Source organism: Pongo abelii, chromosome 7 (genome assembly GCF_028885655.2).
Source record: "Pongo abelii isolate AG06213 chromosome 7, NHGRI_mPonAbe1-v2.0_pri, whole genome shotgun sequence".
NCBI classification, from domain to species: domain Eukaryota; kingdom Metazoa; phylum Chordata; class Mammalia; order Primates; family Hominidae; genus Pongo; species Pongo abelii.
The window spans coordinates 7,048,306-7,063,658 of record NC_071992.2 but is presented as its reverse complement, the minus strand read 5'-3'; the positions used below and the strand labels follow the sequence as shown (position 1 = coordinate 7,063,658).

Here is a 15,353-nt window from a genome sequence, read left to right as displayed (position 1 = left end):
TTCCAGGGACCGTAGCTCCTTATGCCCTGGGTGGAACAGGTGTTCTCTTTTCGTGGCATTTCTTTGCTTTCTCCTTTAGAACCACACCTATCATTGATTCAGATGGAGGCTCCCACCTCAGGACATCACAACATGAGGGTGGGTTAAGGGAGTCTCATTTAGTCCATCGTCCCCAAGCCACCAGCCTCCTCAAGCAGCACGGTGGCCTCCTAAAGTCACGGTTATTAATGTCTCTGGATGTGCTATGGACACCCAAGGCACCAAGGTCCTTCCAAGGGCCCTCACTTTTTTAATTCTCAACCCCATGGCCACCACCGCCTCATCACAATTGGGCTAGACCCACTTTGGTGCCCACCTTGGTCATCACAGAAGAGTTAGCTTCCTTTTTCCCTTACAGATAACATCATTTACATGTTCTCCAATAATGAGACCTCCCCACACCATCACAGGACATCCACCATCTCAACATCAAACATTTACTGAAAAATGGATTGTGGATGGATAGTAAACTACGATCTTCTGAGGACTGATGCCCCAGGCCGACTGGCACCCAGCAGGACCACGAGGCTTTTGCTAGACCACACCTCTCCATTTCACATGCAGCTTCTGGCAAAAGCTCCCGTTTTTACCGGTTTTAAAGGTTAGCTAATATTTCCCACTTACTTCTCCTGGCAGGAAGTAGGGATTATTGCTCCAGAACCCACCGAGGGTGCAGTCAGAGGCAGTAAACGAGGAGAAGAAGACTTCAAACTCGAGACACCAACTACATCAGGCAAAGACCACATGGAAGTGCCATCACCAAACGTGGCCATGGGGGAGAAAGGCTCCAAGGAAAAGTGGGTACCAGCCAACCCCATAATCAGTGTCAATATGGAAGCACTGGGAAGAAAGCCCCGAGTGACAAGATGTCAGTGTTCTCTATGATTGGCCTTGCTTGGTATCTTATGTACGAATGGCTTGTGGGGTAGCTGTTAAACCCAGGCCTGGCAGCCTAGAGGGCTGCTGGAACAGGACAGCCCTAGTCAGAATTTGTACCTCAGGCTGGAAAACTGGGAAATTCCCTGTAAGCCCTGTTAGAGGGGCCGCACCCCAAATACAACCTGAACTGTGTCCAAGGTGGGCAACTCAACTCTTCGATATTGAATGGGTCCCATGGCACCAATGCTGAAACACCAGCAGCCCTCACAACCACAGATCGTGTTTTAAGGATGAGGAGGTAGTTCTCTGGATGCACAGGCTTCAATCCAAATGGGCTCACGACGCCGCAGCACACACCCAGACTGCAGCAGGAAGAGTTGGAGCCTTGCATTCACAGAAAGCATCCAGACATGATCATTGGCTCAGGGATACGCCTGTGCTCCGATGGGTACGAGTTAAGGATGGAAACCTCCTATGCCTCCCAGGAAGCACCGCTCAAGCTTTTGCTAAATGCTTCTCTGAAGACCCACAAGGGCTGAGAGGCTGTGCAACAGCAGCAGTAAAGTGAATGCCCAGACTCCCACTTCCCTTCTTGGGTGGCCATCTGGAAAGGCCACCCCCACCCTGATGGCTAACGCTTCAACCAGTTCTTGGCCCAGATGATCCTAGACAATTGTTTAACCTTAAACTGTTCATTGGCCAAGCAAGTAGGTGATTGTCCCCTCTGGGGAACCACATGCCGCGTGTACATCCATAACTCAGGACAACCCAAAAATGTCTGTTCCACATAGCAACAGATACCGAGGTAGCACCCAGTCTCACCTGGGTGTTCTCCAACATCCCAGCTCAGCCAAATGGCTTTGATTTGTTTTTATGGTTAGACCCCACGTCCTCGGGACACTGCTTTAGAAACAGATTCCAAATCCTCCTCTGTGTGTAGGTGGCATTCCTATCCTAGTCTCTTTGCAGGGTGTATACTACGATATGCAGCCAGGCTGTCCCAGAGGCTTTAAATATTCCCTTGATGCAGGTAGTTCACCTCAGCCACAGCCAATGCATCACAGGGTCAGCTGTGTTAGGAGCCACTGAGAATCCATAGGTGGTTGCTGCCTGGGCTTGGCCAGGGCTGACCAAGGTAGAAGAGGGGTTCCTCTGTGGAGTTCTACTTTAACCTCACCTTCCCACCAAATTTCTCAACTGTCCTTGCCACCACAATTATTTAATGGACCCAACAGAAAGTAACTCCGGAAATTAGGACACCTCATCCCAAAAGACCTTTAAATAGGGGAAGTCCACTTGCGCACAGCTGCTCCTTGCTATAGAAGACCTGGGACAGAGGACTGCTGTCTGCCCTGTCTGGTCACCCTGCCCAGATAAAGGATCTGTAAGTAATACAAAACTTAAACTTTACACTGAGTTTTCGTCATTGAAGCTATGCCTCCAACCTGATCTCTGACTGTGGGGCCACCCCAGAGGGACCCAGCGGGTGAATCCCTGCTGGGAACGTCTGTCTGGACCTCTGGTGGCTGCTGGGGACAATGGCTTCCAGCTAAATTAATAGAGAAACTCAAGCAGTTTCCTTCTAAACACACGAGTCCTAGTTGACATGTCCAATATAGACGATCGCAGGTCTTCGGAACATTCTTATGAGAGAAACCTATTTAGGTCCTTGGTCTGTTTTTCAATCAGGTTGTTTGATTTTTGCTATTGAGTTGTTCAAATTCCTTATGTATTCAGATATTTGCCCCTTCTGCCATGTAGGATTTGCAAATATTTTCTCTCATTGTTTCATTTGCTGTGCAGATGCTTTAGCGTTAAATGCAGCCACATTTGTCTGTTTTCCCTTTTATTGCCTGTGCCTTTGGTGTCATAGCCAAGAAATCATTACCTACATCAATGTCAAAAGCTTTATCCTTATATACACTTCTAGTAGTTTATGGTTTCAGGTGTTACATTTAGGTCAATTCATTCTGAGTTAATGTTTCTACATGGTGTGAGATAAAGATTTAAATACATACATATATAAAATCATGAGGTAGTGTACACTATAAATATACAATTGTTAATTGTTACTCAAGTCTAAATAGAGCTGGAAATAATAAACTTTTTTTTTTTTTTTTTTTTACTTAAACAACTCTATGTCACTCAGCTTATTTCACCTTTAGCCTGATAAAATCATTGTCCTCTCCACCCTGATTCCTACAGGAGACTACTCACCCCATAACCTCAAAAACCTCTTCATGAGGATGGTAAGTCACCTGAATCCTGAAGTGAATTACTCTCTATTCCATTGGAACTCATATAGGACACCAGAATCTAGACCTCCAGAGAGCAGCAGGACCCATCTTCAGAAACTAAGAAGCATTTGTTCCTTGAGCCTGTCGAATGAAAGTGCAATTTCTATTCTTTTCGGAATGTTAAAAAGTAAATAATAATATTTAAGCAGGTGAACGTAGGAGTAACATAGCAGGGTCTTTCTTGTCATTATCAGCTCCAACCTAGCACAGACATTAAATGTACAGGTTTATACTAGCATGAAACTCGGAGAACAGGAGCATTTGAGCAACCTTGAGACCAATGGGCCTCTCTTATAAAATGCACACCTCCTCTCACTGAGGGTGAAGAAGGCTTCTTGTCTCTGAGCCTTCTCCTAGTAGAGCTATAAATCCAGGCTGGCTCCTCCCTCCCCACACATCCGCTCCTGCTCTCCCTCCTCCAGGTGACCTCAGCCATGAGGACCCTCGCCATCCTTGCTGCCATTCTCCTGGTGGCCCTGCAGGCCCAGGCTGAGCCACTCCAGGCAAGAGGTGATGAGGTTGCTGCAGCCCCGGAGGAGATTCCATCAGACAACCCAGAAGTGGTTGTTTCCCTTGCATGGGACGAAAGCTTGGCTCCAAAGGATTCAGGTGAGAGAGGCAGGCATGCAGAGCTGCTGAGTCTAGAGGGAAGGACGGGAGACAGGTTCCAGTGTTGGGTCTCAACAGTCTATGTCACTGAGGTGGCTTCACTTAGCATCTCTGGGCCTTGATTTTCTCATCTACAAATTGAACCGAGAGCCAAATAAATCTGAGAAACATTATTTCTCCAAAGACTTGATTCCAAGAAACATCTGTGAAATTCACTAAGTTTAAGATATGAAGAGACAGATTAGTTATTTCTGGATCTAAACAAGTAGACTTAATTACAAAGAGAACCTTTTACTCTGTCTATAGAAGAGATTTTAAAAACTGGAGCCAAGCCTGAGGGTATGTTCAGGTGTGTGTGTGATGGGGCAGGAATGCAAAAATGAGAGCAAAGGAGAATGAGTCTCAAATTCTGTGTAACCAGCACTGCTCTGCATATTTATTCCTATTGGCTGAGGTTCTTCATGCTACTGGCTGCAATGCAGCCAGCATCACCTGTCAGGTAGCATGTGACTTCCCCCAGATTCTTTTTCTTACCCATTGCTAACCCTATACTCAATTTCTGATGCTCTCCCTGTCCCAGGCTCAAGGAAAAACATGGCCTGCGCTTGCAGAATACCATCGTGCTTTGCAGGAGAACGTCGCTATGGAACCTGCTTCTACCTGGGAAGAGTCTGGGCATTCTGCTGCTGAGTTTGCAGAAAAAAGAAAAATAAGCTCAAAATTTGCTTTGAGAGATATAGGGAATTGCTATTACTCCTGTACCTTCTGCTCAATTTCCTTTCCTCATCCCAAATAAATGCCTTGTAACAAGATTTCTGTGTTTACACCTCTTTAATGTGTGATACGTGTCTGTGTCAAGATACTTGGGATACACGTACCAAAAAGCAAAATCAAATTTTTGAACAATATAAAATTCCAAATTCCAGGAATTTCAAGCAAGAGTTTGGGCTTCAGACCCAAATTGAAAAGAAGGCCCATATGACAGCACCGATTTCCACATCCACTGCTCTGCCTTTCCACCCTGCCTCATTTTTTCTGGATCCACTCTCAAAGAGCTCCCGTGTGCTGGGCATACAATCGGTGTCAGCTTCAATTTCATGCAGTCACAAAATCATTACTTCTCTGGGAAAAAAAACCATCCTCTGTGCTAAAGAATTGGAGTTTCATTGAACAATGTCAGATTGTACATTTTCCTTTTACGACATAGGGTTACATGAGACCGACTGAAGAAACTTTCATTAAGAGGGAAATGGGTTGTTAGCAAAGGCGGGATGCATGGAACAGAAAGCACAGCAGCTCACACTGGCATGTCTTCATCAAAAGCACCCTCCAGGCACGTCCACTAAGACCTGGATTTCATACTCATAAAGTTGTCTTCACACCCAGAAAATGCACACAGACAAATGCTCCACTGCACTTTACAGCGCGCACTCTCTTGTGTTGCCCTAAAGCTGCTGAGAACCTGATTCTGCCTGGAAAATACAGCTTCAGAGGGGATAAGGGATGAGGGAGGGAAAGCATTTCACCAGGAACATGGTAGCCTTCTTGTTGCTGCAGGGTGCTGAGGCAGTTCAGGGGTCCAGGTACCCAATGACACACTGCATAGATGGGGAAGCCCATGCAGAACCCTGTGAGGACAGAGTGGGTATTGATTCCAGACTTCTTCTTGTTTAGATGGTGAAGGACACAAATAGGGAATCACGGTGTGAAGCCCAGGAGCCTTCTTTGGCTTCATGTGACTGCCACAGACTTGGAATCAGGTGGTCCCTGAATTAACTTTCCATAGTATTCAGAACTATGAACTGGATCAAGATGGCTGCATTTTGGGGCATCTGCCAGAGGTCCACCTGACTTTCTCCCAAGGATCTGAGGTCTCAGCTAAAACTTCACTTGGTCACTGAGGTCTTTTATGATCTCTCAATTTAAAATTGCAACAAGTTCCCCCTGGTGATCTCCATTCTCCGGATTTTCCTCATTCCTAACTACAGAATTGCAACCATCTCACTCCCTGTACACTTCACTTACTACATGTAACATTTGCTTCCTTACTCTAGAAGGGAAGCTGCATGTTTTGCTTATTGCCGTACCAGAGTGCATGGATGACTGCAACATAAAGCAGGGGGTTAATAAATTAATTCTGATTACTTTAACTAATTACATCTAATAGCGCATAACAATATAAAATTATTTATTAATTGTTATTACTAAATTCCATAGGAAAAAGCTAAATTCAACAGAGGTACAGCAGTTCACTTTCTAGACCCTATGACAGCACACCTTTAAAAAACAAAATAAATAAAAGTATTCAAGGCTGAAAGATGAAAAAACATCATGGGTACAATTTGGCGTCATGAAGCTTTAGGACCTTAGAAGAAGCAGGCCATTCCGGCTAAAGGTGGCAAAAAGATTTCATGTGAATCTTCAAGTACAACATCAATATGTTTAAAACATGGAATGATTAAAAGAAGAGGTAGAGTGAAATGTTTGGTGGACAGAATGGTATGAGGGCAAGAGCTATGCAGGATGAGGGTCGACCTCCACTGAATTTAGAGGAATGGATGTTGCCAGAGAGAAGGATGCAGTAGAATTCAGGCTGATGTGCTGAGAAGCATCCATCAATCCAAGCGAAAGGGCCAGATGAGGACGGAGCCTCCCTGCTCCTCTGTGTGGATAAAGGCACACTGGGAGCACCACATGTGGCTTCTGCTACTGCAGTCTAGGGTGGGCGATGACTGCTGCAAACTCTAGGGACGGAGAATTCAGGGAGAGGTGTGAGGGTCTCCAAACAACCAGGGAAACTTGCTCAGCCTCGAGTGAGGCACAACACTGTTTACTGGGATATGTGTACACTCTAGGATTAGTAAGGACATGCAAGACCTTTTCTACCTGAAATGAGCCATTCATACAGCAGGACAAGGCAATAAGGAATAAGTCAGATCCCTCATCCCTTTAAATGTAATTACTCAAGGGGACAGCAGCCCTGTCTCTGTAGGCAGGTAGGAGCCTAACTCCAACAAGACAAACTAGCAAATGCAGATGGCCCAATCACACTGCAAGACTGCCACTACCAACCTCCAGTGCATTTCTGCTAGCTCACCCAGGGCTTAACCTTCCCTCCCACTTTGGCTTCAGGAAAGTTGAGGCCAACGGCTCTCCCTATTGCAACGTTCTGACGCCCATTTCAACAGTCTTCAATAAGCGCTTCCTTCACATTTTTAAAAGGTCTTGGTTAATTTTTACTTGTACAAAAAATGAAATCGGTTTCTTTTGCTGTTACTGTTCTGATTTTCTAAACTCAGCTTACAAGCAAAACCAGAAGGAAAGAGATCTGAAAAGAACTCATTCCATTTTATGAATATCTGTATTTTTTCCATTTTCACTAAAAGACAAATAACTCATGAAGAAACTAAGGGAAACAGCTCACTCTAACATTTCCTAGAAGTCAACCTCCCAACATCTCAATTCTGTGTCCTCCTGGATAACAGGGACCGCCACCTCATTCCAGCCCTCCACCCCATGGCTACTCCCTAACTCCTGCACCACCTGGAATTCCTCCATCTCTGAACATCAATTATGAAGTTCCTGTCCCTGACACACCCATTGTCCTCCAGCCTCTCACATAGCCGTCCCTCCTTCCCTGCTGATCAGCATCAATAAGGCTGTTCTCCTCCGGGGCTGTGCATGGGAATCATCCAGGATTCTCTTCCCCAGGCTGCACCCAGGACACCTGTCATCTGCTCTCATTTCCTGTTCTTATGCACTGCACCATTTTGCCTCAGGTTTTCTTATCTGGGTAATTTTTGTTGTATCTTTTTCAGGCATATTAGCAGAATTTTGCATTCAAATTTAAGAAACCACAACAAGCTGAGTTAACATTTTGAATGCCCCACCTGAAAATTAAGAAAGAATTCTGGCCCAGGCGCGATGGCTCACACCTGTAATTCAAACACTTTGGGAAGCCAAGGAGGGTGGATCATGAGGTCAGGAGTTCAAGACCAGACAGCGCAACATGGTGAAAACTGTCTCTACTGAAAAGAGAAAAATTAGACGGGTGTGGTGGCGTGTGCCTATAATCTCAGCTACTCAGGAGGCTGAGGCAGGAGAATCGCTTCAACCTGGGAGGTGGAAGTTGCAGTGACCCGAGATCACGCCACTGCACTCCAGCCTGGGTGACAGAGCCACACTCTACCTAAAAAAAAAAAAAAAAAAAAAGAAAGAAAGAAAAGAAAAGAAAGAATAATTCTGCCTTCCTGAAATGCTTGATCCAAGGACTCTAAGCATGAGTTACCTTGTTGTCTTTACCTTTTTTCTTCCTGCTTTTTTCTCTTGGTCTTAACTTGGGGTCTCTCGCCAGATGACAGCCATATGAATAGTGGTCATCTTCCCCTGGCCCCCATAGCTGATCTCCGGGAGAAAACCCCTACTTCTCTCTCCATTGTTTTAGCCAACTCTGGAGTTCCATGCCCTCTTCTGAGTCTGTCACCGAGGGGACAGGTTGAGACTCCACCTGGATCCCACACTACCCCAGCTCCCCACAGGGAAAATTCAAACTAAGAATGGGTGAGACGAGGTTCCTCAGTCACTCCAAAGAGTCCACAATTCCATGCCCCCAACACAACGGGCTCTTTGTGATACTTTGGGAATAAATTGAGAAAGTTCTGTCCTGTTTCATCAACATTTTAGAGAAGCTGAGATTTACACACACACAAAAAGTACAAGTCCAATTTGTCAACAATACTGTGAAAATTGCCCTCTGTTCCTCTAGGGCTGTATGAAAAGAAATCTCAAAACTTAATGGATTAAAACAACATGATCAGGTCTTCATTCACATATTTGCAATTGGGAGGTGGCTCTCTCCACACGCATCAGAGGAGAGGTGCTGCTGGGATCTGAAAACCTCAGGACCAAGACACTTGTGAACAGGTGGCGGGAGGTGCTGGCTCAGCGGGAGCTCTGACAGGGCTGAGGGATGAGATCCTGTGAGGCACTGAGGTCAGATCATGCCGGTTCATGAAGGAGGAGATTTGTGTGACACTTCGTATCCCACTCATAGCTAGCAGGATTTGCAACACTTAGACTTCCTCCAAGCATGGTATCCGGGCTTCAAAGACACAAGCAATCTTAATGTATGTGGAGCGCTGGAAAAATATACCATACACCAAGTGACTTAGAAACAACAGAAATATATTTCTTGGTGTTCTCGAGGCTGAGAAGTCCAAAACAGGGTGCCAACACACTTGGTGTCCGGTGAGGACCAGTTTTGTGATTCCTAGACGGCACCTTCTCACTGAATCCAACTCGCTGCAAACGACATAATTTCATTCTCTTTTATGAATGTAGTATCCCATCATGTATATGTACCACATTTTCTTCATCCAGTCCAACACTGATGGGCATCTAGGTTGACTCCATGTCTTTGTTATCAAGAATGATGCTGCCATGCACATACGAGTACATGTGTCTTTTTGGCAGAATAATTTGTTTTCCTTTGGATATATACCCAGTAGTGAGATTCCTTGGTTGAATGGTGGTTCTATTTTAAGTTATTTGCGAAATCTCTAAACTGCTTTCCACTATGGCTGAACTCATTAACATTCTCCTCAATAGTGTATAAGCGTTCTCTTTCTCTGCAGTCTTGCCAATATCAGTATTTTTAAACTTTTCAATAACAGCCATTCTGACTAGTGTGAGCTGGTATCCCTTTGAGGTTTTATTTTGCATTTCTCTAATGATCAGTAATGTGGAGCATTTTTGCATGTTTCTTGGCTTCTTGTATGTCTTTTTTTGAGAAGTATCTGTTCATGCCCTGGCACACATTTTAATCGGGTCATTTCTTTTTTGCTTACTTATTTGTTTAAGTCCCTTGTAGAGGAAAATCACTTTGACCATGAGATCACCACCAACCAGCCTCTCCTTACTGCTACAAATATGGACCTCGCAATCTCCACTACACAGCGCTGGCTCATGTCCAGTACCCAAACCCTTGCCTTGCTGCTTCCCTGACCTCATGCTTTGCTGATTACCCCAAAAATGACCTCATTAGAGTGGAATTTTGCTGAGATCACCATTTGCTTTCAGAATAAGCCCATTACTTTATGGTGCAAGGAACCCATAGAGTCTCAGTCAGATTGTAAAGCTGCCCTACAGGCTGTGGAAAACTATAGACTTGTGAGAACTGTGTACAGAATACCAGGCCCAAATCTCACCAGCTCTCCAGTGATAATGCTCATGCAGTGCTGTGGAAATGCCTATGGACTGGAGTGTGTTCCGTATGCAGGAAGCAGGTCCAGGTTTCACTTCCACAGGACATGGGACATTTCCAGAACCCAGAGATCTTCCTCTAGCTCACATACACCCCTTCGTATCTTGTCCCTATAACCTCATCATTGCCACCCTACAGGCACCTACTAATGCCCTGAAAACTAAAACTGTCACCAGGGCCTCAGTTTCCCTAAATAGCCCAAATTTCTTCTTATGCTGGGATGAAACTGGTGCTCACTTCCTCCAATGCTGAAGTTCCTGGGCCTGCCACACATCAGGAAATCACTGCTTCCTCAGAGGGAAAGGAGACCCCACTGCTCTGCCACAGCGACCACCCCTAGCAAGGCTTGAGATGCCACCTCCTACCTTAAGGTTGAGGGAGACGCATCAGTTCTCACTCCATTGCCCCTAGTCCTCCACAGCCTCCACAGGCCAATGCCTGCTGCCTTCACACAGAGCCACAGGGGAGACCCTGAGCACCCAGCCTGTGGGACCAGCGCTGTGCACGACATTCCCATGGTGGCAGGGGCTGCCCGGCCTGCACACTGGGTTCAGCAACCTCACCGTAGGTATTTATTGCCTCTCGAGTGACTGCATTCATTTCTCATCTCCAGAAACCTTATCCCATCTACCTCACTAGGAGAAGGAGGAGGACGGTGGATAGTGGTACATTTTAAAGTGTGCTCTACTCTTCTTAGGAATTCTCCTCAAATAACACAGGTGGAACTACAGGAATTTGATCCTGCGTATTTCAAGTGACCACTGATCATCCCACTCAGGCTATGTGCATGGAGACTCTTAAGCCTGCCCAGAATTGGCTTCAGAGCAAGGTATTTGAGCACACAGCACCAGGTGATGCAAGCTAACACCAAACTCACTGCCACCTTGGCCGCCTCCCTGAGAGACTTTCAAGAGACATTAGGTGTCAAACAGCAAACTCAGGAGTCCTTGGCCCCAGTGGTCCTGGACATTCATTTGGCCTTAAACTGTCCATTGCCCAAGCAATGAGGCAATTTTCCACTCTAGGGAACCACATGCTGTGTGCACATCCTTAACAAACCCAGCAAAACCTGCCCTGCCTGGTAACACAAGCCGACGTGGGATTCAGTCTCAACCAGGTGGTCTGCAACATCCCAGCCCACCAATCGGCTTTGATGTCTTGTTATGGTTAGAGCTCAGGTACTGGGGAGGCTGGTTCAGGGCAAGATTCCTCATCCTCTCCTGTGCATGGGTGTCAACCATGAATTTGTCTCCCTAACAGAGTGTATCCTGTGATACGCAGGCAGGCTCTCCTGGGGGATTTAAATATTCCCTTGCTGCAGCTAGCTCAGCATCAGCCACCAGTACAGGCATCTCGGGGTCCATTGTCTTAGGAGTCATGGAGAATCCATCGTTGGTTGCTGCCTGGGCCTGGCCAGGGCTGACCAAGGCAGATGAGGGGACCCCCCATGGACTCCTGTCTGAACCCCAGCTTCCCATCAAATTTCTCAACTGCCCTTGCCACCAGAGTTATTTAATATACCCAACGGAAAGTAATCCTGGATATTAGGGCACCTGATCCCAAATGAATCTTAAATAGGGAAGTCCTCTCCTGTTTGTGGACGGCTGCTCTTGCTCCAGGAGTTGAGTTGTTTGACTTCCTTATGTATTTAGATATTTACCCCTTCTACCACCTAGGGTTTGCAATTATTGTCTTTCATTTTTTGGGTTGCTTTTTCACTCAGTTGATCATTTGTTTGTTAGTTTGTTTTTTGACGTGCAGATGCTTTAGAGGTCAGTACAGCCCCACTTTTCTATTTTCCCATTTATTGCCTGTGTCTTTGGTGTCATAGACAAGATATCATTACCAACATCAATGTCAAAGCATTATCTTCGTATGTTCCTCTCGTCATTTTATGGTTTCAGGTCTATGTTTGGGTCTTCGATCATTTTGAGTTGATTTGTGTATATAGTATATGATTAAAAAACACATGTACATGAACATCAAATCCTAAGGTGGAATACAGGATATATATACCATTTTAAATTCTTATTCGTATCTCAATAGAGCCGGAAACAAATTTTTGGCTGTAGATGAACTTTTTAGCTCAATATCACTGTGTTCATTTCACCTATCGCCTGATAGGGTCATTGTCCTCTTCACACTGGCCCCTACAGGAGGCTACTCACCCCATGCCTTCATGAGAGTGGTCACGTCCTTGATGCCTGCAAAAAATGACTCTTCGCCTGATAGGAATTCATGCCTGCTGCCAGAGTGTAGACTTGTAGAGAGTAGTGGGTCCATCTGCAGGAAAAGAGACATTTGCACCCTGAACTTACTGAACAAAAGCACTGCTGTTATCCTTTGGTAGAATAGCAAAAAGTAAATATATAATGAAGTGAGAAACAGGAAAAACATGCCAGGATCCTCATCGACACCATCCTCTCCAACCCAACACAGACACTACACATAGAGATTCAAACTAGAGTGAAAGCTGGGAGAGCAAAGGAAGAAAACAGGGACATTGAGACCAATGGGATCCCACACAATCTCCAACGAAATGCACACCTCCTTTCTCTGAGAAGGTTCAAAGTTTCTTGTCTCTGAGTCTTCTCTCTGCAGACGTATACATCCAGGCTAACTCCTCTCTCTCGACTCGTCTGCTCCTGCTCTCCCTCCTCCAGGTCACCCCAGCCATGAGGACCTTCACCGTCCTTGCTGCCATGCTTCTCGTGGTGGCCCTGCAGGCTCAGGCGGAGCCACTCCGGGCAAGAGCTGATGAAACTGCAGCCCAGGAGCAGCCTGGAGCAGATGATCAGGAAATGGCTCATGCCTTTACATGGGATGAAAGTGCCGCTCTTCCACTTTCAGGTGAGACAGGCAGGCATGCAGAACTGCTGGGTCTAGAGGGATGGATGGGAGACAGTGTCTGGAATCACGTCTCAATGGTCTATGTCATTTCGGGGCTTCATTTAGCATCTCTGGGCCTTAGTTTTCTCATCTATAAATTGAATAGGGAGCCAAATAAATCTAACAGGTTTTCTGTCTTTAAAGACTTGAGGCTGCTCTGCCTGGAGAGTAACCATTCTTTTATTCCTTTATTTCCTTAACAATCCTTTCACTTTAGAAAATCTATAAAATTAAAAAATAAAACTTGATGTCAAGATATGTCTGTGAAATTCAGTAGGTTTAAGATATGAAGAGACAGTCTGACTAGTTCTTTCTGGATTCAAACAAGTAGACTTCATTATAAGGAGAATATTTTACTGTATCTGTAGGATAGTTTTTAAAAAGTAGAGCCAAGCCCAAGAGTGTGTTCAGCTGTGTATGTGATGGGGCAGAAGCACAAAAATCAGAGCAAATGCGAATGAGTCTCAAATCCTGTGTGACCAGCACTGCTCTGTGTATTTACTCCTATTGACTGAGGTTGTTCATGCTACTGGCCCTAAGGCAGACAACATCATTCACTGCTGGCACGTGACTTCTCCAAGATTCCCTTACCGCCCACTGCTGACCTTCTGATCCATTTCTGATGCTTTCTCTGTGTTCCCAGACTCAGCGAGAGGCTTGAGGTGCATTTGTAGAAGAGGAGTTTGCCGTTTCTTACAACGTCACTTTGGATCCTGCGCCTTTCGTGGCACACTCCACCGGATCTGCTGCCGCTGAGCTTGCAGAATCAAGAAAAATAAGCTCAGAATTTACTTTGAGAGTTAAAAGAAATTCTTGTTTCTCCTGTACCTTGTCCTCCATTTCCTTTTCTCATCCAAAATAAATACCTTGTTGCAAGATTTCTGTCTTTACATCTCTTTCACATTTGATGTGTCTTTGGATCTCAAGACACTTGGGATGCACCTACCAGAATCCTAAGTTTTTAAACAAAACGAAATTCCAAATTCTAGGAATTTCAAGCAGGCATTTGGGCTTCAGACTCACATGGAAATGAAGGCCCAAATCACACCACCAATCTCCCCATCCACTGCTCTGTCTTTTCACTCTGCCTCATTTTCTCTGGATCCACTCAAAGAGCTCCCGTGTGCTGGGCAAACAATCGGTGTCAGCTTAAACTTCACGCAGTCACAAAATCATTCCTCCTCAGAAGAAAGCACCATCATCTCTGTCCTAAAGAACTGGACTTTTATTGAACGTGTCCAGGTCACACAATTGCCTTTTAAGCCATTGGCTTATAGGAGATTCACTGAAACAACTTTAAGAGGGAAATGGGTTGTTAGCAAAGGCGGGATGCATGGAACAGAAAGCATAGCGGCCCACACCGGGATGTCCACATTAAGAGCACCCTCCAGCCAGGTCTGCTAAGACCTGGATTTCACACTCATAAAGTTGTCTTCACACCCAGAAAACGCACAAGCACAAATGCTCCACTGCACTTTGTAACATGCACTCTCTTGTGTTGCCTTAAAGCCGCTGAGAACCTGATTCTGCCTCGAAAATACAGCTTCAGAGGGGATAAGGGATGAGGGAGGGAAAGCATTTCACCAGGAAAATGGTAGCCTTCTTGTTGCTGCAGGGTGCTGAGGCAGCTCAGGGGCCCAGGCACCCCACTGAGACACTGCATGGATGGGGAAGCCCATGCAGATCCCAGGGAGGGCAGAGTGGGTGCCAAACTCCAGTGCATTTCCCCTAGCTCACCCAGGGTTTCACCTTTCCTGCCTTTGTCTTCAGGGAAGTTGAGGCCAACGGCTCTCCCTATTGCAACGTTCTGACACCTATTTCACCAGTCTTCAATAAGCGCTTCCTTCACATTTCTGAGACGTCTTGGTGAAGTTTTTCTTGTACAATAAATGAAATAGGTTTCTTTTGCTATTTCTTTTCTGATTTTCTAAACTCGGCTTTCAAGCAAAACCAGAAGGAAAGAGATCTGAAAAGTACCCATTCCATTTTATGAATATCGGAATTTTTTCCTTTTTCACTAAGAAACAAACAACTCATGAAGAACCTAAGGGAAAGAGCCCACTCTAACATTTCCTCTCAGTCACCCACCCAACCTCTCAATGCTGTATCCTCCTGGCTGACAGTGACCCCCACCTTTGTTCCAGCCCTCCACCCCATGGTCCTGCCACCACCTGGAATTCTTCCACCTCTGAATATCAAGTATGAAGGTCCCTGTCGCTGACTCACCTGCTGTTCTTCCAGCCTCTCCAGTAGCCGTCCCTCCTTCACTGCTGATCAGCATTGATAAGGCTGTTCTCCCACAGAAATGTGCCTGGGAATCACCCGGGAGTCTGTTCCCCAGGCTGCACCAAGAATACCTGCCATCTACCCTCATTTCC

At 45.7% G+C, this 15,353-nt stretch overlaps 1 protein-coding gene across 1 annotated transcript; it reads left to right on the top strand.

Moving 5' to 3' along the window:
- Positions 1 to 2,232: 2,232 nt before the first annotated feature.
- Positions 2,233 to 4,636, top strand: LOC112134649 (neutrophil defensin 1). Its single transcript, XM_024241339.3, has 3 exons — positions 2,233 to 2,302; positions 3,638 to 3,824; positions 4,405 to 4,636. The coding sequence occupies exons 2-3, from the start codon at positions 3,650 to 3,652 to the stop codon at positions 4,512 to 4,514; spliced, it is 285 nt and encodes a 94-aa protein (XP_024097107.3). The 5' UTR covers positions 2,233 to 2,302; positions 3,638 to 3,649; the 3' UTR covers positions 4,515 to 4,636.
- The last annotated feature ends 10,717 nt before the right edge of the window (positions 4,637 to 15,353 follow it).